The sequence below is a fragment of the Paramormyrops kingsleyae genome, chromosome 19, assembly GCF_048594095.1.
Source record: "Paramormyrops kingsleyae isolate MSU_618 chromosome 19, PKINGS_0.4, whole genome shotgun sequence".
NCBI classification, from domain to species: Eukaryota; Metazoa; Chordata; class Actinopteri; order Osteoglossiformes; family Mormyridae; genus Paramormyrops; species Paramormyrops kingsleyae.
In genome coordinates this window covers 6,341,986-6,367,793 of record NC_132815.1, presented here as the reverse complement: position 1 = coordinate 6,367,793, position 25,808 = coordinate 6,341,986, and the positions used below count along the sequence as shown (strand labels likewise).

The 25,808-nt window shown below is 46.5% G+C and overlaps 1 protein-coding gene across 4 annotated transcripts in view; it reads right to left on the bottom strand.

Annotated features, from left to right (window-relative positions):
• The window catches only part of fam184ab (family with sequence similarity 184 member Ab), a 71,819-nt gene that overhangs the window by 35,022 nt on the left and 10,989 nt on the right, over window positions 1-25,808 (bottom strand). For 3 of the 4 annotated variants that reach the window (XM_023797222.2, XM_023797224.2, XM_072702660.1), the window contains exons 2-5: window positions 7,551-8,405; window positions 5,350-5,485; window positions 2,859-3,040; window positions 585-770 (exon numbers count right to left, since the gene is read on the bottom strand). In XM_023797222.2, the coding sequence (XP_023652990.2) occupies window positions 585-770; window positions 2,859-3,040; window positions 5,350-5,485; window positions 7,551-8,405 (1,359 nt within the window). Of the gene's footprint in view, window positions 1-584; window positions 771-2,858; window positions 3,041-5,349; window positions 5,486-7,550; window positions 8,406-19,042; window positions 19,075-25,808 lie in introns of those variants that run through there. The other variant, XM_023797226.2, reaches the window with a different exon arrangement.

Here is a 25,808-nt window from a genome sequence, read left to right as displayed (position 1 = left end):
ATGGCGACAGCCCTAATCATCTCTTTTCACCTCCAGTATTCATGGGATTAACAGGTAGATGATGAACTTCCGCATCAGTTCATTCGAACAGAGAACGTGGGAGGTTTATACTGGCAGGGCTTCAGAATGGGAAACCTATTTGTGAGAAGATGTTGGCTTGTCCAGATATAGTTTGTTGATAACGAACATGATGCTAAATAGGTCATTGTGACCCGTCTGTCTGTGCAATGAGTCCAGCCCAGCGTCAGCTAGAAGATGGGCTTTGCTGAGTCTTCCGCACTGCTGGACATTCACCCCTGTGAGCATACAGGACGGGATGGCCTCACAGCTGCAGAATACCTGGCGGGCCCTCAAACGCTGTGCAGTCGCACTCAAAGCTATGTAGGCCAAAGCGGCTTAATCTCTGAAGCAGGGGCCAGTGCAGACTGAGTTCGGGTCAGGCTGTGTGCAACATAAGCCACCCTTCCACATGCTTGTAAATTAACACTTTCTCAGTGTTGAGGGGGAAACTGGGAAATCAGCATTTCCTACCCAAATCTACACCCGTTAGTGTCTCCAGTAGAGCCCCCACCTTGGCTACTTACTTCCAGCAAGTGGTTCTTCTCCCTCTCAGCCTCGACCTGCGTAGTCTCCAGGACGGCCCGGTGCTTTTTGGAGAGGTCTTCCAGCGCCCGGGTCTGCGCCTCCTTAAAGTAGACCGCGTCCTCCTCGTACCTGACACGCATGCTCATCATTTCCTTCTCGTAGGTCTGTTTCTCCTCCCGAAGTGTCTGAGTACGACAAACATACAGAAATTAAAGCTCCCGTTCTTCATTTCCCGTAACGTCAAAGATCTGTGCCGTAAAACCGTGATCTAACACAGAGCGACGTAAAATAGGAACGGCATCAGTTTTCCTGCATGTGTTTCTGCGTTGAAGTTGAACTAAGGTTTGCTTAACAGCAGCTTCATGAACGACCCGCGTGTGTTAAATATGGCTGCCAAGCAGCAGTGCAGCTGACTTGCGTTCCGTTCATCACATTTTGTTGCCTTTCGCTTGGTTAGAGTCTCTTGGTAAAATGGGATGATCTTGTATTTTGTGCTTCTCTAGCAGAAACCTCGTCTTCACTGTGTTCCCATTTCAGTAGCATCTTCTGGTGTTAGCTTCTAACATTGTTTTGTAGCGTTTCGTTTAGCACTCTTTAGAAGCTCAGCCTAGCAGCAATCGAACCTAATTTAGCTCCTTGACAGCTAAATGTTTGATGTATTATCTGCCTCATTTGTACGCTACTTTGGACAAAAGTGCTCAGTAAATAAAATAAATATACAAAACTGTGTAAAAGTCTTTGGCAATCAAAGAAAATGCTTAAAGCTATTTATCTGGCCAGTAAGTGTATATCTGTCCAGAAAAAAAAATACAATTTAACATTATAACATATGCAAATGAATAGTAATACGATAATAACTAATAGGAATTTCTTCTGTTCTCCAAAAAGAACATCGCTTCAGTTCCCAAACCTCTCCTCAGGGGAACTCTGGCCATTCGATGTATTTGTTAAATTTCACCACCAGCTCAATTAAACAATTAAGTTAATTAGTTAAATAACTCAAATGAGGCATCTATTAGCTATAGCGATGTAGCTTTACGAGCCACAAGTCATTGAGTCAAAAAATACGTGGATTACAAAATCCTGTGTTAACTTAGGAGAGGTTTTGAAATGGCTAAGCTGACACATTTTAACAGAGATAATATCATATTTGTTACACCAACATGAAGATCATTTAAACATCACTTTCTTTGATTGCCTAAGACTGCTGCACATAAACTAAAGAAGTGCAAATGTAAATGTTGTCATGGGAACCTGCAATATTTCACCACAGCCACGTCTGCAGAGTTTACTGGGTGACGGGCTTCTCCGTCTCCCCACATTTACGAAGCCCCTACCGCTCTGAAATGGAGACATTGGAGCCCTTGGGGGGGGGGGGCACAGGGTGCCGCGGACAGCTTAGGACCTCATCTCTGACGGGAATGCAAATGCAGCAAGGAAACCTGATTATGTCTGACATTTAAAGGAAATTACATTTTGTCTTTCCCATATGTAGAGCTGACCTTTATTTGTCTAACGTTAACCCTTTTACCGTAAAAGTGAAGTAATGACTTTAATAGCTAGCTAAGGATATACTTAAGTTTCAGTAATATCTATGGTGATAGAGTACTGCTCAATCCTAATGTCTGTAATATAGGGCAGAACAAGAGAATTAATGACCTTATTGCATTGCTTATGTGAGTGTTTATGTGGGCTATATAAAATATATACATTCTAATGAACTTCCGATTAATAAATCGCGGGCCTAATTAAAAGTTTTAGGCCATTTAGCACAGCAGGGCTCCGTCGTAATCCTTGGTTTTATGACTTCTGCAAAAAAGGCTTTTCTTATGGGTTTTATTGTCTTCATTCCCAGACTCTTGAATTAAACATGGAGGCGAGGCTGCATAGTGAAGGGCACTCTGCATTTTGAGGGAGAAGCGTGTAGCACAGTGGAGATCCACTCTGCATTTCGAAAGAGAAGCGTGTAGCGCAGTGGACACGATTAAACACCTATGCAATCAAAGTATATAGGAGTGCGACACACGCACATCACACACACCTGACACACACCACACCTCACAAACTGCAAGCCACATACCACACCACACACACCTCTCACCCTGCACACCACACAAACTTCACACACACCATACTACAGACACCTCACATACTGCACACAGCACGTATCACACGTCACACACTGCACACACACTTCACATGCCACACACACACCACACTGCACACACACCCCACAAACCCAGCACACCCCACAAACTCAGCACACCCCACACCTTCTCCAAGGACAGGATCTGCTGCCGCTGCCTCTCCTCCAGTGCCTGGCTCTTGTTCTGCAGGGCTTCCCGCTCCTCTTCCAGGCGCAGGACCTTGTCCTTCAGGCGAGACTTCTCCGACTCCAGGTCCCGGATGGCAGCTTCGTGGGTCATCTGGGTGGCCTGCAGGCTGCCGATCTGACCTGGGGGAGGAGAGGGAGGAGAGGGGGCTTTGCTGGGGAAGGCGGCCAAACTCCAAAACGACGCCATTATGAAATTCTCAGGGGTGTCGGGTTACATCCCACCACATAGCCCTGGTGTGGGGGGGGGGGGGGGGCAGCGTGGAGACAAGCTGCCTGCCGTGACAGAGAAACTGACAGTGGAGTGCAAACAGGGGAATATAATTCGATAGTCGATAATTTGAAAGAGAAGAAGGACACCCCCCCACCCCAATAGCCCCCACCTTCCCTACGTAGTTTATGTGACACTGCATGAGTCACTGATACCAGGCTTCACTTACAATCCAATCATAGCCTGTTGCCCGAATGCTTCGGAGTAGCAGAGGGTTTACGTAGAGCTGGTTAAATCCTCCCGTACCAAAGGCCCCCTTCACCCTCCCCCCCCACCCCCACATATCTCGTGCCACATATCTCGTCACTGTCCGGTGAAAATTGTGAATCTCCACTTGGTGGTCATGGGTTTTTACTATAGATGGAACTATATTTGGAATGTTAATTGTGAATATAAAGTGAGATTAGTGTGTATCTTGTTCACACTGACATATTTGTCTCGCTGACAAAAATCCATGTATATATAACATTAAATTATTCACTGATGGCTGTGTAAAGTTTTAGGTTTATTTTGTAAAGTAGTTTCTCAGAAAAGGTGTTTTTATGCTTCGGAAATAATGGCTAATGGCACATTACCCCACATGTCGCCTAAGAAAGAAAGTAAGAAATTCAGATCGGCTCAGAATGTCTTTTCTATCGTTGACCCTGTACCCAGGCGTTTCAGCTGTGATGTGCACCTGCCTAAGGGTGCGGGGCCCCTTTAAATGAGGAGGCAGGGAGAATGATCGATGGGGCTTAACGAAGAGCGCGATGCCAGCTGAGACACGCCATTACAGCCGTAACTGCTCTCATTTTACAGGCGGTGGACAAACACAACACACTGACAGGGTGCCAGGCTTCCGCCCGCTGCCAGGACACCGTTGGCACAACACGGTACGACAATAACGAGAGACTTACGAAAGTTCCGGAAACACAAGCCATCACTCCGTAGAAGCTCCTATTTTTGTCCATATTTTGTGGAAACGACGCCAGCTGTTCATAGACACCTATGCTCGACCTCTCGAGAAAATGGTGAGCGGTGACTCTCCGCAATGCCAAGATCAGGCCACGGCTCCGAACTCTGCTGCCCACGATCTCTGCACCCCTGGACCCACATCGGAGAATCTCCGAGATCCTACGAGAATTCATGGTTCAACAGCATGGCTAAAGTGCTCAGTCCTGTGAGGGTTTGCTCTGCATAAATCGATTCAGGCTGCACTCGGCCTAATGTCAACTCTGAACCGTGTTCATCTGAGGTTCGTCTTATTTTTCTCAGAAGTAGATGAAAAGGAGTGTGCCCAAAGATGAGCTGCTTGGAAATACGTCTCCATGACCCATTTCCATTCAGTGCAGCCACACCAGCTTTTGCCTCAAACTGCCTCCATCCTCCAAGCCAATCAACCAAAATTCACAGCATCGCAAGAAGACAGGGGAGTTTTAATGCACGGGGTTACTTGGGCTGAAGCCCAGGGGCCTATACCACAAAGAGGCCTCAACTAACCTTGTCCAATAAAATGTTAAACCTTCCGTCTCACCTATCCAACGGCTTTTACTGTCATTCCAATGCATGATATGAATAGACTCCATTAAACGTTACATTTCTTTCTTTGTAAAGAAACTCACTTTGTTTTGACAAGATACGAGTATGAAAGTACACCAGTTTGGGAGCACAAGGACTCCCAACCTGACTGTCACATCAGCAGCTGAATTCTCAGCCAAACTGGAATCTCTCCATTTCTGGAATGAGACATTATGCCGTGCGACTCGGTACCCAAAGGGAACGCTCCAAGAGGCTGAGAGTCAACACAGCAGCAGTTGCCACATGCCGAACATGTTTATTTGAATGCCGTGCAAATATTCCCGGACATATTTGATTGCTGTTTGTTTTCGCGCCCGATCTTAGAATCTGAATCGAGGCCTTTCTTTCCGTATTCGGTGCCTAGCGGAAGGATGCTAAATGAGTAACCGATAAGCTACAGTTATCTGTGGAGGCAGGTGGCCTCAGCAAACGAGACACGAGGTTATTACGAGAGGTATTTTCGTCTCCGAACAGCAGGTGCGTGAGAGATAAGATGAGACGCCGTAACTAATGGCACCGCACCAGGGCCTGCAGCATGGCTGAGCGGCCTGCCTCTGGCGGATGTTGCCGTTGGCATGGTGATGAGGAAGGCGGCATTTCTCACTGGCTTTCAGAAGGATTTCAGTGGCCTGCTGCTGCACCCGGTCCCGAGTGGCCTCCAGCTCGCATTCCGTCTCCTTCTGTCGGATCTCCACGATCTCTGCATCTTGGGTCACCTCGTCCAGCTGCTTGTGGAGCTCCTACGTTGGTCACGGGGGCAAAGGTCAGTCAAATCGGGGGGGGGGGGGCACGGTATTGGAATATCTTTGACAAAGCCACACCCTGGATTTTTGACAGTACTCTGAACACTGCATTTACTACTAATACAGGCAAACTTCCCAGCGTTATGTAGACTGCCTGTTCATCGTTTGCCTGATGTGGAACGTTTATGTTAGCCAGCAATTATAAGGAGGAGCATTCCATCTGTCTCCTCTCCCCTTAAATTATTGATACTTGAATATGTAAATTATTCCATAACTCTGTATCCAGTACTGTAATGTCTGTCCTATCATAAAAGTTGCATGATGGGTCCTGGAGGAACGTTATTTAGTTTCACTGTGTACTGTACATGGCTGGCATAACAACAAAGCTTTATTGCTTTGACTACAGGTAATCAATCAGAAAAAATTGTAGATATTCTGTTTGTTTGATTATGTCAAATACGTCATAATTTAAGGACTTCAAACGGGAACATGCTGACTGTTTGGTTCTCCTTCCCCTCCTCAGCATGCAGGGACTTGACGGAGCGACAGGAGGCGGGATCGTGAGCGTCCCTGAGCTTTGCCCTTAACATCGCAAACCTTCTCTCCATGAAGGAGGGGAAATGTGAGCCAAAGGCCATGCCTGAGCCCCGGTGAGCTCAGAGACGCTGCAACTGTGCAGAGGAATTAAGCAGGACAGATGCTCGTGGTTTTATCGGGACAACCTGTCGAGGGGTTCTGCCCCTGCAGACGGTGGAGATACGCAGCGCCTGCACTCAAGGCCGGATGCGCAGTAGCTGCACTTGCGCAGACAAACAAATATGCTCAGCTGGTCGCAGTCTGAGCAGTTCATAAGGATGCTTTTATTTAATTACTTCCAGAAATGCGCCACTGGGACAAAACCACCAGTTCTACATCCATTTAGCCATCTTAGACGTCAGATGGTAATATCGTCTGTTGACGGGACTGGAAGAAGAGGGGCTTCTCAGTCCCACATGGAGAGCTGCACTAATTAAAACCTCGTCCCTTGAATTGCCACTAAGAGCAAGGTTCAAAGCATGGCTTAATGGTTTACTCCTTCAAGGGTCCCCCCTCCTCTGCCAGAGTCTGGCGATATCCAGTCCTCTTTGAAAATGAATTTGTTTCCTCAGTGAAAATGGCTTTTGATGTTCAGTCTGGGAAACCTAAAAATTAATTACACCCCCCCCCCCCTCCAAAAATATGCAAGTTATACTTTAATATGCAAACAGTGGAATAAAATACAGGGTTGAGAGAGTATCAAGGCACTGTGTTTTGATATTCATATGGGGTGTATTTTTCATATTTTCAAGGGACTACTCAAAATAATTGAGATGCTTATAGTGAGAGTGATTAGGGATTTAATCATAGCGACTTAAATTAACCTCTAACCTAGTTTAAGAGACAGATTATAGATACTTTAATCCTTATCGTTAAAGGTCAAATTTGAAGAATTCAAGTCGGATCAGATTTCAGATTTGCCAAGCTTAATATTTTGTATGATTAATTAAAGGGGTTATAAATCACCGACTGGATAAATGGAGATAATTCCCAAGGTCAAATTTGCAGAACAGGAGCCACACTGTTGCTGGGGGCTTGGGTATGCGTTCCCGGGGGGGGGGGGGCAGAATTAAAGTTAGATCTTAACTCAGGGGCTCAGGTACAGGGGGGAACGGCTGATGCACTAGTACCCCAAATATTTAGTTTGGCTTCATGTGTCTCCCACCAAACTGAGCAAACTGTTCCCCCCAAATCAACTCTCTCAAACACAGTTGCCTTAACTCCTAATATTTAATAAGTCTTTAATTCTGTTACATTTTGTTATTGCATTTCTACATAATTACGGCAAAATGTACCATGAACAACACCAACCGAAGGAATGTTCCCCCACTCAGCATTATCTACCAATGCCCCCCCCCCCCCCCGGGCGACATTTTGTCAGAAGGCTTAGAATTTCCTGCCCCGCCCCTGGATAGGAGTCGTCCTGGAGAGAAGCGGAAGTCGGCCTTGCTGTGTGGTGAAATGCTCCCCTCCCACGCCGCAGTACCTTGATGGTGCTCTCGGCGGCGCTGAGCGAGGCCTGCAGCTTCTGCGTCCTGTCGCGGCTGTCGCGGGCCTCCTCCTGCACCCGCTGCAGCTCGGCACGCAGCCTGCCCAGCGTCTTCTGCAGCGCCGCCTCCTGCGCCTGGAACTCGCGCCGCAGCTCGGCCTCCGTCTTCTTCCAGGCCAGCAGGTTCTCGGCGGTGAGCTGCTGCGTCCGCTTCATTGCCTCCAGCTCGCACTCGTAGAAGGCCTGCGCCTCGCTCAGCTTGGCCTCGTACTCCTCCACCAGCCTCTTTTTCTCCTGCCTGAGGTCATCGCCGCGCTCCCTCAGCGCCTCCACCTCGGCCTTGTGCAGCTGCAACAGCTTCTCCTGGTCTTTGCATTGGCTGGCGCTCTGGCTCTGGTGGCTGCGCAGCAGCTCCTGCACCTCCTGCCGGTGGGAGGTGCGCAGCTCCTCCAGCGCCTGCAGCTTGTCCTGCTCGCACTGCGCCTGCAGCTGCCCAAAGTTGCGCAGCTTCTCCTCGAAGCTGTGCCGCATGTCCTCCACCTCACGGGACATGGAGACCACGCGTTGCGTGTGTTGCGCCTCCGTACACAGCTGCATGTCCTCCACGCGCTGCCGGTACGCCTCAAACTCGGCCAGCGCCTGTCGCTTCATGCGATCGTGCAGCTCCATGGACTCCTCCAGTGACTGGATGCGCCTCTTCAGGTCCATCTCGTCGCTGATCTTGCTCTTGTACTGCATTATCTTCTCCCGCGTCTCCGACAGGATCTGCTGCACCTCCTCCTCATGCGCCTCCTTCAGGGTCTGGATGGCTGCCTCGTGCTCGTCGTTCTTGGTGTTGAGGGCGTAGATCACCTGGGGAGGGACAGAGTAAGGCTGTAAGGATTCATACACACAATGAACGAATGTGATGTCTGACAGAGTGGCAGCTTTGAAGCATTCTGCGAAGACGGCAGAGATCCGAACTCCTGCAGGCTGGCTGTCGTGAAGGCCTTACCCCTGCTTCAGCTTTTATACTGGTTTTTAAAACATAGAAGGTTCCTGATAAACATGTAAACAATGTATGTAGGCAGTAGTTGGAAAAACCTGCATGGCTGAAAGAAAGAGGTATGAAAGACACCCCTTGAAAGAAGCTCATTCTGATCACTGCCTTTCAGAGAGACGTTCAAGGCTGAAGGTCCAGCTGAGAGTTTCGCTATAGCAGATATGAAGGAGGAAAGCATCTCAAGTGCAAGGTGAAAAAGAAAAATATTAAACTCCATAACTTACTGACACAATTCATATTCTGTTTTCCAGATAAACAAGGTCAATAATGCAAGAAAATAAGCACTTAAGGGAGCAATAACCCACTCAAAGCCCAGTATAAACAGGGGGAATATCCAGAGAAAAAAACTCTTTTAGATATTTAATGTGAAAAAGACAACGCATTAGCAGGTTGTGATCGCGGTTCTCGGGTATGTGTTCACTGCCAATACCATGCAGTGCAACAGTAAACTGGGAACTGCTTTCAACATTCACTGGAAGTCACTTGAATCTTATTAAAATTGAGTGATGATTAGCAGTTGACTGTTAGTTAACGTCTATGGTATCTTCCTCTGCCGAAAGAACACGATGACATGGATATAGCTGGAATGCAGCCAGCACACACATTAGGAACCATGTACTGTGATATTCTTTTCAAAATAAACCACACAATCTGTATGGTGCATTTTAGCAAAACCGCAACAAGACTTGATTTTTCCAGGATTAGTTTTTTACTTTTACTTGTAACCCTCAGATGAAGGCCAGGTTTGAGGAGAACTGGCCATTTCCTAGAGACTTGCACAAAATGACCAGTTCTTGCCATAAAGAGCCGTAAAACCTTTAAAGTTGCCCTTGGCCTCATTCCTGCTCAGTCATCTAAGCCGGTTCTCGGTGGTTCCATGTCTCCTCCACTTCCATGATGATTGCCTGCACTGTGCTGTAAGGGCTCATTAAAGCCGTTAGGGTCTTTTTACACACTTCTCTTACCTCACGGCTTCTGCAAGCAGCTGACTTTATCCTAAACTCATCAGGAGTCAGTAGTTAATCACAGATGGGCACAATTATCCAGTCTTGTGATTGGTTATACCGGATTAAATGTGCAGATCCATTTGGGAAAGGGTGGTATCTTTTCCAAATGAGATATTTTTACTGTAAAATTACCGTTGCAATTTTAATTAATTGCCATAAAATTTCAGAATTTTACTTGCAACAGTGGGTTACTGTATGCAAATGAAAATAAAATACATTTTTTTAAATTTTTATTCAACAAAAGTAGTAGTGAATTTCTTTCCTGCCCTGTGATGGGCTGGTCCCGCCTCGTGCCCATTGCTTCCGGGATAGGCTCCAGACCCCCTGCGACCCAGTAGGATAAGCGGGTTGAAAATGGATGGATGGATGGATTTTCTTTCCCAATTGTATATGTTCATCATCATTGCTCATCATTAATCACAACTGATTCATCTTTAATGTTTATCTGTAAATAAGTAATGCTCAATAACACATTTTTCCTCGTCAAAAGAGAAAAATAACTGGTTTTCTCACAGACAGTATTTGCAGTTGGTTGTCACTTTGTAACACTGGTTGCTCAGGACGCTGCAATACGCACCAGGATCCTACCGAGGATAATTATGCGACGGTTTGTTTGCATTTCACTTCACGCCCCGAGTTGACATATCTGAAGGTGTCAGCTGGCGTTCAGACGTGCCACAGCGGGACGGGAGCGATGAAGACTGCTGGGGGGGACCCGGGTAGTGAAAGCCATACACACCCACCCCGTTTACTTCTAGCTGGACTGTTTTGTTGTCAGGTTCCCTCCGGGTCTGATCAATATTCCCAGTCACGAAGGCCACCACTCAGCTGAATACTGAAACACTCAGAAAAACTGAGACAGTCGCCTGAAAATCGCACCAGAGGAGCTGAATCAAATCAGAGTTGCTGCAAACATGAGGGAAGCTATTGGGTGTTGGGGGGGGGGGTGGTAGTCGGTATGCGGGTTCGTAAATATATCCAAGCTCCACCCTGTTCATACACCCAGGCACTGGGAGTCTGGGGGTTTAAACACTTTGGCCCCAGTCACAGGGTCGGTCATTAATGCCACTTTATTATCAATTGGGTGAGATTGATGACGGTCATCAGAGCAGAGGCTGTATAAACGGCACTCAATCAGGTTCATCAGGGGCTCCTGATGCATTGGACTCGCTAGCTGTTAGTTCCCAGCACCAGAACATTCTGTACGCTCTACCCAGGAGTGTAGGTTAGGCCTATGAGCCTGTACTCAGAAGGTTGCTGGTTTTAGTCCCATACTTGTCAGATTAGTCAAATCACCGTTGGGCCCTTCAGGAAGGCCTCTAACACCCCCACAACCCCCCCTGTATGTACTCTAGCGAGAGATGCTGCAAGAGTAGAGGAGGCTGTCACTGCCCCATCTGTGCCACCTGATGGATTCGTACCTCACAAGTCTGTGCATGCGCAGCATTTTCGAGGGTGATTACACTGCATTATATGTTCTGGCACTGCCCCTATCCATTCATCTTACCATTTTTTTTTTACATTGCCTGCATTTACAGCAAACTTTATAGTTTAGCACAAACTGGTGTTAATGATTCTGTTGAAAAAAACATGGGGGAAAAAAAAAGTATTTTCTTTGCTTGTGCGTTCACGTCGATCATCTATTTCCAGTTTTTAAAAACACTGTATTACCTAAACATCCCATATCTGAAATATTAGTTTATATATCCATCAGCTGAAATTGCTGCTATCCAGTGACGTGGTGCTCTGATATACTTACAGTTCGGTGTACAGGCTCTCCTCTACTTACAAACTTTCAACTTACGAATTTTCAGACATACGAATGAAGAGGACTGTAAGTCCAAACTGTGTTCGTTGGCCTCCCGTTTCCTGTCCACATCATCAAATTTTCTTCTGCGCACCAATTCTGCGTAGAACGAATTCTGGCCGCTACTCCCGCCACACAACAGTGTAGTTTACGTACTCCCAGCATCCTAGTTCTTTGTACTTGTATCGGTAAGACGTGCTCTCTTGAGATCAAAGTTTACTTTACTGCAAAATATTCTGTGCATCTATGTAGATTTCAGGTCCCTTAATATGATGTTGAATAATGACTTACGAACATTTCAGGTTACGTAGAGCCATTGGGAACGTAACTCGTTCGTAAGTAGAGGAGCGTCTGTATTTTGCATAAGTTGCAGTTATATTTATATCACTCCAAACCAGTGGGATCAGGAAAAAATGGTCATGCAGGGGCACCCCAGCATGACTGGGGTACCCAACAAAATCCATAAACACACACGCAGACACAAGTGCTGGAGCTATGCAGAATTTTTATTAATCAGGCAGAGAACAGAAAAAAAATCGTCGTGAAAAGAAATATTAGCGAAATCAGGGGTATATTCCCCAAAAGCATCGTTTCCAACTGCGTTAGTGACTCACTCGTGTTTCCCAAAAGTTTAAATTATCGAGGTAACTACATTGATAGCTTACATCAGGTTGGGTTGGGAAAATGTCGCGAAATGAAGGGGAATACAGCCGGCACCAGCCTAACAGATGCAACAAAGACTAATGCTGTGCCTGTACAGAATCGGGCAGGTGGTACAGAGGGAGCAGTGACAGCGGCCCGTAGGCTGAGAGAGAGAGAGCGTGCATTCTGGACAGATGCAATACATGGCTGAACATTATCAGACATCGCAGTGTGTGTGCAGGAATTTCCCACATTATAAGACCTAGACTTCCAGAAATTAAACTATGTACAATACCAGCCATTCCGTACTGAAATTCTGGATGGACAAAAGATTTGGGCCACACCTCTTAATCACTGAATTCAGGTGTTTCATTCAGACCCATTGTCACAGGTGTATAAAATCAAGCACCAAGCCTTGCAGTCAGGTTTACAAACATTTGTGAAAAAATGTGTCATTCTGAAGAGCTCAGTGAATTCAAATGTGGTTCTGTCATAGGATATCACCTTTGCAGTAAGTCGGTTTGTGAAGTTTCTTCCCTGCCAGTTATTCCATGGTCAACTATACATGGTTTTATTGCAAAGTGGAAGCCTTTAGGAATAACAGAAAATCAGCCACGAAGTGACAGACCACGTAAAGTAACAGAGTTACATCCTGAGGCGCATAGTGCATAAAAGTCACCAACACTCTGTTGACTCAATAACTGTTACAAACTTCCTCTGGAATTGACTCCAGCATGAAACTGCACCTGGAGCTTCATGGAATGGGCTTCCATGGGCGAACAGCTGCACGCAAGCCTCACATCACCAAGTGCAATGCCAAGTGCTGGATGGAGCAGTGTAAAGCACATAGCCACTGAATTATGGAGCAGTGGAACTGTGTTCTGTGGAGTGACAAATCATGCTTCTCTGTCAGGCAGTATGATGGACGAGTCTGGGTAAACTGCAAAGATTGATGAAGAAAAAATAATGGTATGGGGTTGCTTTTCAGGGGTTGGGCACCTTAGTTCCACTGAAGGGAACTCAATGCTTCAGCATACCAATGGGGAAGACCCCTTTGCCTGACCTTACAAATGCTCTTCTAGATGAATGGGCAAACAGACACACCCCAAAATCTTGTGGAAAGCCTCCCCAGAAGAGTGGCAGCTGTTATAGCTGCAAAGGGGGAACCAACTCCATACTGATGCCTATGGATTTAGCATAGGATGTCAGAAAAGTTCCTGTAGGTGTAATGATCAGGTGTCTCAATACTTTTGTCCATACAGTGTATGTCTGACAGGGGAGCTACATGTGAAAAGAAGCAATGTAGCTGTACTTATGCAAATGGAAAATAAAGCATCATGAGGAGGAGCAATCATCACGTTTCTTCAGATGACTAGTCAGGATGGGCTAGAGCATTCAGCCATACAAATGCTATTCGGTTTAGCTTATACACTGAGTGCAACGAGCACTTGAGGAATTCATTTAACTGACTGTGAACGATATGACTTTCACTGTAGCCATTAACTTGCTTCATCTATATAATAGCTGATGTTAGACAGGTAAAGTTACCCATCATCCCCCATGGCTCAACTCAATTCCAACTAAAACACTGAGATCTCACAAACATCTCTTAAATGTTGCACTGTGCACTTTAATGATAGTTCTCCTCCAGGTCTGTGATGAAGTGGATGTTACCTCCCTTAACTGAGATATGTATTAAACCGTCACACACATACATAAAAATGAAACCATTTTCAACTGCTGAATATGCATTAAAATGTGGTAATGGATTTTAATGAAGTTGAGAGCTGGCACTAATTAGAGTTATTATAAGCACGGCATTTGCTAAATTATGAAATGCACCTTGATTGCAGGAGCGATAAACACAGATAAAGACTAAGACCGAGTCTAACATACTTTTACCATCTTAGCCAGCAGTCTATACTTCTGAGAACTCTTCCATTAGAGCACTTTATTTCCAGCAGAGGTGTGTACATGCCATTGGACCCACTCATCTTCTGACCGCTTATTCTGGTTAGGGTCATGGAGCCTATCCCAGCTAGCAAAGGGCACAAGGCAGGGGTACAAACCAAATGGGTTGCCAGCCCCTCAAAGTGTACATTTAACTGTGGGGAAAAACCCACATGATGGAAATGATGGTAAATCCCCAGAGAAACAGCAGGACTAGAGCCCACAACCCTCGAGGTGTGTGGGGTATCAGACCAACCAACGGAGCCACCAGAACGCCCATTTCTTGGACTAAATTCCATCAGGCGTGCAGGGTTTGTCTTAGATGTCTTGTGGGCAGTTCACACTTAAGGTGTTACAAAACGGCGTGCGTGTGTAGAATTTTATGGCATTTCATTAAAAAAAGGAATGACCAAAATTTTCTCAAAGTTGTTACTACAATCTTGTGACTAATCCTCAAAGACACAAACTGAGTCATATTTACACACATTTCGCTTGGCCTTAATCAATCATGTGAATGTGAGAATAAGCCAACAACTCCCAGAGCTGTGATTGGCTCCTGAGGTCACAGGAAGTGAAGTTGGCTTCAGACAGGAAATATGAATGGATTATTAATAGCTGGCTAAAAAGAAAGATATCTGGCCCCGCCAACTGTTTTCCAAATCTCTTCTCTCACTCAACCAAAACTATATTAATACACTACTGTTGTTTGGAAATGCAATGACTGTTTTTAAAAAATACACCGAAGACTTTAATTTCAGTTATGCCACACAGTAAGCAGCATATTCGCAAATTTTGAATAAGAATAGCTTCCTCAGAGCACCAAAAAAAAAACCTCATTAAGGATAAAATAAGATATTGGATATACATTAAACACAGAAATAAGCCTTACTGTGTATAATGCAGCAACCTCATTGCAAAGCCTTTCCTGTTACTTAGCTAGCATTATGTGATTTTATAGGTACACTGTACAGATTACAGCTGGGTCTCCCTCCATGAGAAGATGGGAAGAGGTGTGGATTTGGGTGAAGTGTTAAGGCAAACAATTATGGCGAGATTTTCTGTGGACAGATGGGTCTTTAGGAATCGCCACTGGACCTCTGGTGAGCCTTTCTGTGAATTGGAGAGAAGCCGTAATTCTGCCAATCGCTTATCCTAGAAAGCGCAGATGGGAAACCAGTGCATCAGAGGGCACACGGGCGCGCGCACACACACACACACACACACACACACACACACACACACACACACAAAAGCATACACTAAAGCCAACTGAAATATATATCTCAATTCACCTAAAAGTTGCAGAAAACCCAGGAGTACTCCACACACAGAGCAAAAGTAGAATTTGAACCCCCCCAGTTCTGAAAATATGAGCCAAAAACATTGAGTCACCATAGAACTGACAGGCATTGGAAAGCAAAATGTAAAAGTCTTTAACTCATCATCAACCAATACGAAGATACCTCGAAAGTTCAACTGGAAGGATGTTCAAAAAGTGTGTTTCATCGAGTCAAGGGAGAAGCTCAACATCTAAGAGTTTTGCTTACCCCCCCCCGAAAAGACCAGGTTAAGAACCGACTCCTCATTGCTACATGACCCAAGTTCCGCATAAATCCACGTGGCACGTGTACATCGCAGATGGGATCTACCTGATCTACCGGCCATGTGGGCAAGCAAAGCATGCCTCATCTTGGGCCTGGGTCTTGGTGAGCAGATGGAGAGTCTGCTTAATAAGGGCAGCTTTCAAAACTGACCCAGAAGTAGAGAGTTCATTAGTGCCTCAACTGGGTCATTTAAAACATTGCTAAGGTAGCTGGGCGGAACGGCAAGAAGGTCTGGCAGCTTCTGCTCAGGATATGCAAGCGTAAGCCACAGTATGTCCCGCAAAACAGCCCCCATGGTTATAAAATAAGGACAGGGAGGTCGAGCAGTCTGGGCCAATGCTGCCTCAGCATAGCTTAGCGGCTTCCTTGAGTCTGTTATAATCTAGATCAGGGCTGTTCATTCCTGCTCCTCTCTACCACGCTGCAGAGCTTTGGTGCAGCACTAATTTAACACAGATAATCAGGCCCTTCAGTAGCACCTCAGTATTAGAGCCGGCTATGTTAACAACGTGCTAGATCTCCAGGAGCAGAACTGTGCATGTTGATGCTCACCAAAGCCGCACGGTTGGGTTTGGAGCCTTGCCTCACACCGAACCTGTGAGCTGCTGAAAGTTCCCGATGGGCCGAATGGAGGATCAGGTCTTCACCATCCATTGCACTGCCTGCATTCACCAACGGCTTCCTTCATCCCGGCCCCCAGATACTGGGGCTGTCGGCAGCAGAGCAGGTGTCTGTCACCACGGTGCTCTTACATCACAGCCAGAAGCGGGAACAGAGACTGAGAAAGCTCAAGGAGGGTTTTTAATAATGCTACACGGCAGCCTGCTGCGATAGGTGCCCTCTGATCTCCTCTACTCAATGTTTCATGATGAGTCACATGCGCAGGCTGGGCCACAGGGTAGACATCGATCAGCGTGTATTGATATCTGCATCATTCCCATGATGTTCCGGAGCGCTGACACTGAAGTGGAGTGAAGACCCTGCTTTCTGAGCCCAAAATAAACCCCGCATTGCCTACAGCTCGCTCTTCTTTTTAATATATGACATAATATAAGCAAACATTTCAGACACTGGTTCTAAACAAACAACGCCATCCTAATGAAATGTGAACTCTGCTTTGATGCTAAAACCTCTGGCCTCAAGCTCCATTCAAAGCTGCATTCCCAAAGAGAAATGAGGTATGTTTTTTATAGCAAGGATTAGCTCCAAACCCATCATGGTGGATGAGGAATGCAGCAAAATATCACAATGAAACCACTCTCCTGAAATTTGAGTCTCTACACAAAATTGGCCTCTGGACAAAAGCTTTTCTTAATCATCTACCTGCAGCCTTCGTGAAGAAACGGGACAAGAAAGGAATTCTCTGCTTCCTTTCTGAAAGAAATGAATGTTAATTAGGTCACTCATTCATTGGCCGAGCCCTCCGATCACTGTTAAAATGGGCCTGTTCCATCGCCTCTCACCTATACCTGCACATTTGGAACGGTGGCATAAAGGATCCAGAGGCAGGGAGTGTATTATTCCCTGTGGTCTTTTGGCTTCACAAAAACAGCTTCTGTGAGACTAACTGCAGGCAGTAGAGCTTCAAATGTAGACCAAGTTAATTAAATACCACTTCTTTCCCTTGGTGGCAAAGGACAACCCAACTTGAAAGGAAATTCATAGGCGGAAAAAAAAAACGATCTTCTTACATATTCAAAATCCAGCACTCCCAAAGAGCTGCTCCTACAACTTTGCATAAGAGGAGGAAAATGGTACGGTCGAGTCCATGATCAGAACCAGGATTAGTGGTTCTCAGGTAGTCCAGTTGCATTATGCCAACTAGTCACCGATATTCATGCAGCTTCCGCTTGCAATACTAATTGAGCAGACTTCAGAGAAACTTCTAGCAAGTGTCATCTGTGTGATCATTAATTATGAGGTATTCACTGTTCCAGGCTCCAAGGCAGCTGAGCTCTGACCTTGGCTGAAGATGTGCAATGACTAAACGAGATGTTTCTCTGAATAAACATTAACTGTGGCAGTCAAGGCTGAGGTGGCAAGAGATGAATCTGTTACACTGTGTTCTTTATCAACGAATCTTAAGGGAACAAGCTGCTTCGCGTCATACATGCTTTCAGACTCGTCACTGTTTCTTCCAGACCAATGCCAATTCATTCTTTGAATTGCAACCAAATGAATAGGAATTCGACTTGGGGTATGTGAGAGAATTATTGTCTGCAGGTCTGAATTTTGAACCATAGGACATATTTAATGCAAAAAGCATTCGCTTTGACCTTTAAAAATAAACCTTTTGGCAAATGCAGAAACCATGCAATTTTTTTCGACAGGGTTGCCATATTAATATATATAGAACTGAACAGCTTATCCTAAGGAGGAGGTCAGCATGCATGTCAAAGCATGAGATATAGACCGCAGAACTTTAAAAAAAAAAAATAATAATAATTTTGCTCTGACATCTTCAGATCAAAGACATAAGCAGTGAGAGACCTGGTAGAAAAGATCCCAAATTTGAGGTTCACCAAGGAAGGTTCAGCACTCTACCATTTCTCAAAACTGTCAGCACCACTGATTCCTGAATTCCGCAAAGCTGAGGTTGGGCCTCTGCTGAGGATTATATAACTCTGGCTTTCTGGAAGAACCAAACAGCATCTGATTAATTGATATTTTGGAACATTTACTAGGACGAATTCAATGACTCACATCACCGTGTTGCCCTGCTTGGAAATTCACGCTTGCTCCAAACTGCACGACAGCTGCATGGTTGTGAATTATGCTTAACTGCAAATTTATTTCTTTTGCTAAACAAATAGCTGTAAACATAAACTCTAGGGCATGCCATATCCTTTTCACTGCTATCGGTTATCATCACAACAATGGAAATGTGTTAGTTTTTATAAAGCACTGTTCTGCTGATGTAATACATACCACTTTACAGGATGTCACCTGGCTCGACCCTTGTGGAAAGGTGATAGCCCTGCTTGATAACGGCATACAAAGCCCACCATGGAAAGATGTGATAACCTTTCCATAACATTTCCCACCTGCGTGAAGCTTTGCAAAAGCCCTGTATCCCCTCTATAATGCACGGCTGTTTGGTGCATCGGAGTAATGCGATCGCTTTGAAGTCCAGATCACCTTTCCAGGTCTCCGAGAAACATAACAGCCCTACTGTAACATAGCCCACCCAGCTGGTGCCGTGGGGAAATACCCTGACAGTCTCTAAGAGATGCATCAAAGAGACACTATTCTTCTCATTTGCCTTCATCCCTCTCTGGTGGCAAATGGGCCGACAGAGAGCAGAATTCTCTCATCATGCTGCTTGGTGTCAGCGCTACAACAGCCGTTTCAAAACCCGACGACCTCCCTCCTGAACACCCCCGACCGTTAAACACAATTAGCAAGCATGCACAGAGGAAGTGTTACTCGGATAATACCTGAGAGCAGGGGTGGGAAATCTTATCCAGAAAGGGCTGCTGTGTGTGTGGGTTTTCGCTGCACCTCCCTAAATAGATTACTAATTAGAGGACTGATTGGCTGAGTCTTCACACCTGGGTTTGAACAGCGGACCTAAAGGTTACCCTAAAACCTGCATACACATCGGCCCTTTGCGGATAAGATTGCCCACCTCTGCCTTAGAATCATTACGAACCACAAATAAGCACAAACCACCTGCTTTACGCTGGCTTGGTACCTAAAAACTACTTTTGAAATATCTCTTTGACCCTGAAACCAGACTAGAGACTGGTCTTCCTTATCAGCCCTTCTTATTTTGACAGCACTGATTGGGAACGGGATTGGAGGGAATGTTTTGATGCACGGGGGTCAAAGAAATGAACAGAAAGAGACGAAACCTCCTGGCGAGACGGAACAGGCTGGTGTTTATGGCTCTAGAAGCTAATGATGCTTCTTTGGGAAGCGAGACAGCTTGCCTGCCTGCCTTTGAAGTGGGCATCTGCCTTCAGGGAAGGACGGGAACCTTTTTTGTCAAGTTTCACTCTCCAAATAGTCGCGTTTAGATCGACAAAATCATCTACGGGGACAGTGCGGCATTTAGCGGTTTTCTGTCGTTTTCTGACTGATCTGCAAACGGGATTAAGTTATAGCTGGCTTTCTGTTGAGCATTACATATGGTTTTATTTTGTAAATACCCTGTAATTGAGGAAGTTTTAATTGCTGCTGTTTTCATGTTTGGTGTGGGAGGAACACCTGTGTGCTCTCGGAACGCCAAAGAGTTGCGCCAAACCTTCAGGCTCATTCCAACTGCACCTATTTACGACAACTAGGAACCACGTAGCAAAAACCTACAGCCTCAGTGATATTTCTATATCTTATATACTGATGAGGGACTAGATTCTCCTTAGAAAGAAATGAGATCTTCCATTTGCACCAAAAGCCCAGAAAAACAGACCGTTTTAAGATTTCAAAGCTAGTACAATAACAGGAATTATTAATGTATTGGGTCTCTACACCTGCATATCGATTAGTTCGCTTTCAGTGACTTTATCTTTCGTCTTGCTTAAGATTCTCACAGTGTGTCTGCAGCTGCTGGCAGACTCTCTAGCGGCATGAGGAGAGTATTTCTGCCAAGGCTTTGCCTATCAGGTGCCTCGCAAGGACTCACAATCACTCCAGAACAAAAAAAATTAAAAAATCATCCCACAATCAGGTGTGGGGTAGGCTGTCGGCGACAAGTCTCTGGCGTTGCTAAACTCAGCTGGGCAGGTGGTTGGAGGAGCCCATTGCCCCCCCCCCCCACTCTGATCTTCCGTTTTCACTGAGAGCTCCGGATGAAACACGCAGTGGGACGGTGTGACCGGCCGCGCTCGGACTGGAAGCTCGGCTCGGCGCCCTGACACAGAGCCAAAAGTCTCTGAAAGAAAAAATACGGTTCTCTAGGCTCAAACCTAACTTTTATGCAAATCATGTTGTAAATACCTCATTCCTCATCGAGACTGGATGACAACAGGAAGGTGACAGACGACAGACAATTATGACGGAGACTACTAAATATAGTCTAAACCACAGAACTACCAGTCTAAACCAGTGCATATACAGGATTTCATTCTAACAGAATCATTTACTTAATTAATGGATGGTTAGAGGTTCTAAGATCTTTGAAAGGAGCATAAAGTGCAGAAAGTATATAAACTGACCTGCTCCAGGAATGGACAGGCCTTCCAGATCACGAAAAGTATCACAAGAAAAAATACACAGAAACACAGAAGGAGTTTTAGACAGACTGCGCAGAGGAGTGAGCTTGTAAGAAAAAGGGTCGGAGGCAAAGCGGAGTGTTGGTGACTAGTGTTTGACCCCAAGCGCCCGTCTAAAAATGTGAGAGACCTGTCAGCCGACGCCTAATGGAAACTAGAGAGCCGAAAACATCTGATAACAACCAGTGGCTGGCAAATCAAAGACGGCGTGACTGCCTGTAAATTCACGAAGGTGACGCATTCAGCTGCTCATTCCCAGGAAACGTACCGCATTTGGATTCCGTCCATCAGAGCCGCGGATCTTTGACACGAACTAAATGAAATGTAAGGCCTTCATATGTTCAGTATATTTAGTATCGCGTGGGTGGATGGTAATTGCACAGCGCAGCATGGAAATTAGAGAACTCAGGCACTTGCTTGCTGTTGTGACTGGCACGTCTAACTTAACAATGAAAAGGGACAGTTGCCATGGTAACCGGACATGGCTACTTCTGTACCACGTTACCTTGAACCAGTGTTCCGCCTTCCAAGGCTGTTGCAAAATTTTGTCACCTTGTTTATTCATTTTTCGTGGCTCATACGTTTAAAACTGATTAGACACGGGAATTATGGGCCACGATGAGCCAATGGCATGCATAACAACACGGCTTTGTTTATAACACTCTTCCTGCTTGCATTAGCCTTTGATTAACAGCGATTGTTTCAACCTTGTTTTGAAGTCCAATCATTTTCTTTTTTTAGAGATAATTAGCTTCCCTGTTTTCCACTCATCGATTGATCAGGAGAGCTGCCCAGTACATGACCGAAAGCCTACAACCCGGCTTTCGATTAACGCACGGCCCAAGCTCCACTAATCCAGGCTTTCCCACCAACATAACAGCTAACAAGCAGTGAAATGTCTGAGACGGCATAAACAAAAAGCGTCCTACAGGCACTGCGATCCATCCGCCCCAAAACACGTCTTTCCGTTGTGCACCCCCCCCTCCCCCCCCAGCCTAGTGGTGGGATAAACGGCAGCGGCCAATCACATGATCACATGGCTTATTAAGCACCATCACGATCAAAAGAGCATGGCCTATATTTCCAGCTCAGAGTGCAGTGGGATTAATCCCCGGCTGCAGGAAGCCAGCACTGTCTGGAAGTTAGATTGGAGGGGGTGGAGGACAGCAGATCAGGGAAGGAGAGCGGGTGAACGAGAAAGAGGAGTGTAAAGAGAGTGAAAGGTAGTAGATGGATGAGTGAGGGGATTAGGATGAGCGATCGAGGGGTGCAGACAGATGGAGATCGAAAAGGAGAAAGGAGAAGGAGGGAGATAGAGTCACTGGCCTGGGGCAGTACCACGCCATATTGGGGGGGGGGCATTCTCAGCCTGTTCTCATTTAATCAAAAAAAAAAACCTCTTTCTAAAGAAAACATCACACTTATTTTACTAAAACATTTTATCTATTTTATTTATTTATACTCTACTTATTTGCTACAAAACTTGCAGGGCAGCTCTGACTGTGTTACTTGCGCGAAGGAGAAGAAGTGCGTAAATGAGTTTGCAGCAAGACAGACCAGAAGCGGCAGTGTGTCGCCGAAGTGAAGCTCTATGGAAAACCCCTCAGTGTGTGCGACCATCACACGGGACTTGCTGAGCGAAGCCGATGGCGTCGTTCTCGCTCCGTTTGTTTGTTTTCCCTTCCGCTCGCAGGCCCGGCGCCTTCTCCTCAAGCTGTCGTTCGCGGGCGCTGTCGGCGGGAAGATGGACCCTCCCCGCTTGGCTTGCCAGCTCTCTCCCTCCCTCTCTTTCTACTCGTCTGCACAGACACACACAGCTGCAACGGGATGCAAAAAAAAACGCAAGGCCGTCTCACTGGAGCGCCGCCACCAGATGTGCCAAGGAGCGGCAGGCGGTTTTAAGTCTGCGGGGTCTGTAGCTCAGATAAGCATTCAGGATGACGCAAATGCACATTCTGCTGTGGGCATGGCGGACCATAGCACCGGGAGCGGGAGACGGACCAGAGCATCGTCAGACACGCCCCTTGCCCTGCCACACATCACCTCCCGCACGGCATGATCAATGGGATACTGCTCCACTGCTCTCCTGATCATCCAGCTGTGAAATTGCATGGGAGAACCTAGTTAGCTGGAACGGGGCGCAAGGACGGCTCCGTCCTAAATCCCCAGTGTCTCCTCCATCTGATAGTGAATCCACGTATCTGGAGATGGATGGAGGCTACAGTTAATGTGCTCTATTATTTAGGCTGGAGAATTGATGGCTGTGTGTCCTCCAGTCTTAACCCCAGTCAACAAGAACGTAAAACTCACTGTTCTTTGGGGTGGAGTGTGAGATCTAAAAATCTCGGTATGACACTGTGAAATGAGGAAGTGGGAGGCTGTGGTGTGGAATCCCTTTTCTTCATCTGTAAAGACTTGCTGAGAGAGCAGGAATTCTCCTCGTGTAGACATCTTGAGTATTCGCTCTTGCGTTGGCGCGAATCCCAGAGGGCAATGGAGTCAGCACTCATTACATGACTACATGGTATTCTCTTTCGGGACTCTGCCTCTACCAACACGTAGAGCCCGCAGCGGTGAAGCCGAGCTCCCCGGGTGCGGGTGTAGAGAAGCGAGGCTGCCCTTTATTGGCCGGGCTGAAACGCCGCACAAGCGAATGGGATGTGGGAATGTGACAGTGTGGTTCACGCTGGGATCCGGGGGGGGGAGCACAGAGTGGGGCGGCGTACAGCTGCGTCTCCCATGAGCTTTTCGTAAGACTGGGTGACGTGAGGAGACTCGGGGAAGAGCTAGGGCGGCGCCAGCGAGCAGGTGGCCCAGCAGGCCGGGCTGGGAGATAGACGCCGAAGACCCAGCTGTGGATCCCGCTGTGTCCTTGAGGTTGCTCTTATCCTGTCCCAGGTGAATACCCTGCTGAGTGAAGCATCGTAACTAAGCAGCTTTGGACAAAGCATCTTGTAACAATAACAACCAAACAATAATACCCAGCCTGTGGATAGTATAGCCATGTCTGATGTGCCCTGTTTGCAGGCAGGTCCGTAACGTGAACATAGAGCACATGGTCCTGGCTTTGGTCCATTCTTCCCAGCCAGCAAGACACCTTATCTCTGACAAACCGATACAAGCTCATTTAATCTTGCTTGGATGGGCTTTGGGCTTAAACGACAGCTTCCCTTTTGCCAGCTCGTTATCCACCCCGTAAAACAGGTGCCTGCATGGGTTAGACCGACCGGCGCCGTGATGGTGAACTCACCTATCCGCTGGTGCCGTGCAGGCCCGCCATTTTTAACGAGACGTCTCTTTGATCACACGTCTCGCTTGCGTTCTCCCGTTGGCATTGAGTCATATCTAGGGTACGAATTGCTCTCAGCATTTTAATCTTCACGGAGACAAGACAGCTACCGGTGCAGGGCAGGCGTGGAACTGCGAGGACACAGCAGGAGAACCAGTATGGTATGCAAGGATCCCATAAAATCACAAAATGGCCTTGAATGAATCAGTGTTCGCCTTGCTCACGTTACTGGTAAAAATCGACAGCCAGGCGATGTCATGGGGGAGGACAGGAGAATTCAGAAGGGGGTGTGGAGCACATCGTAGAAAATGAAAGCGGCCTAAATCAGGCATTGGTTAGGCACCCCAAGGAGAATGGACGGCTTCACGTTAGCTCAATAACGGAGCAAAGCGCCACTAGCCCCGATGACATTCAGAACTTTCGGGATCTCGAACTTTTCTCATCTCGGTTCTGGAAAACAATGAGCTTTCCGTTATCGGCACCTCACTAGCGATGCGTGGGCACCTGTAAGATTCTTCGGAGCCTGACGACAGCATCCGACCGCTCCCCGCTGACGGGATTTCATCATAACGAAACGGCGAGCCGCCGTGATCAGACGTTAAGCGACGCGCTCAGCCCAGGCGACAAATTGGAGGGACTTAAAAACAACACATCAGTATGTTTAACCATAATTCCGCTAATGAATGCAGTGGCACTCGTTAGCTGCAGCCGACAGGCTAAATCAACTAAAAGCCTGATTGGTGATTAAAATGTTTAAGACATAACTGTCATCTTTAGCATGTATTTTAGTCGTTACACAAAATAGCAACTAAGCAGAATTAAATTGTGAGGGACATACTTAAAAGAGCAGTCTGTTTCAGCCTACTTCAGCAGGACATAGAGCGGTGCGCTACTTCACCACACTGAGCATAACTTTCTGTACAAACTGGTTGCCCTACTTCTTTGTCCACAATTGTCATCCCTTTGACCACGACCTTCTTGCTTCCATGTGTCTCAGTGTTAATACTGGGTCCTCGTCGGCTTTCAGAATGACTGACCACATGAGAGCCTGGGAGGAGAATTGAGATCGTGACGCGAGTCACTGCCAGCAGGGACACTGATTATACCTGGAAAAAGCATTTTGTGAGGGTGTATTCTACTGTCCTCCTTGCATTCTGAATTTGCACCACAACTGCTGAGTGTGAAAATGGGCTTTTCCCCAGTGAGAAACTCTCCGAAAAGCCGCACTGTATTTAACAGTTGAGATGAAATTGCGCCGAATTGGGGACCCAGGTGGGGTGGTCCATTTTGATGTGGGGGACGACGTGGCTGTAAGCACTGTTGGAAAATGGAACCCGGCTCTGCGACGAGATATTCATGAACAGTGACAGCAGTCAGCTCAGCCGATCCTTGCGATTCAATGCTGGAGAATGAAACTCAAGGCCAGGGCCTGTGTAGCAATGAAGCGCATCAGTACTGTGCTGAAACCACACCACTCATCTGATCCGGGTTTCAGTCTATAGGGGACAGCAGTCTGTCAGCAGCGGAAGGCTGCAAAGTACGTGGGGAGGGGGTGGTATCTGTACAGGTAGTCAGCACACCCCCCCAGAAATGTGAAAAGCAGGAGTGACAGACTGCCTCAAGTCAGTGGGGGAAAAACACAACAAAAAAACACAAATTTACAGAGTAAAGAAGTGGACATACTTTTACACAAACACACAT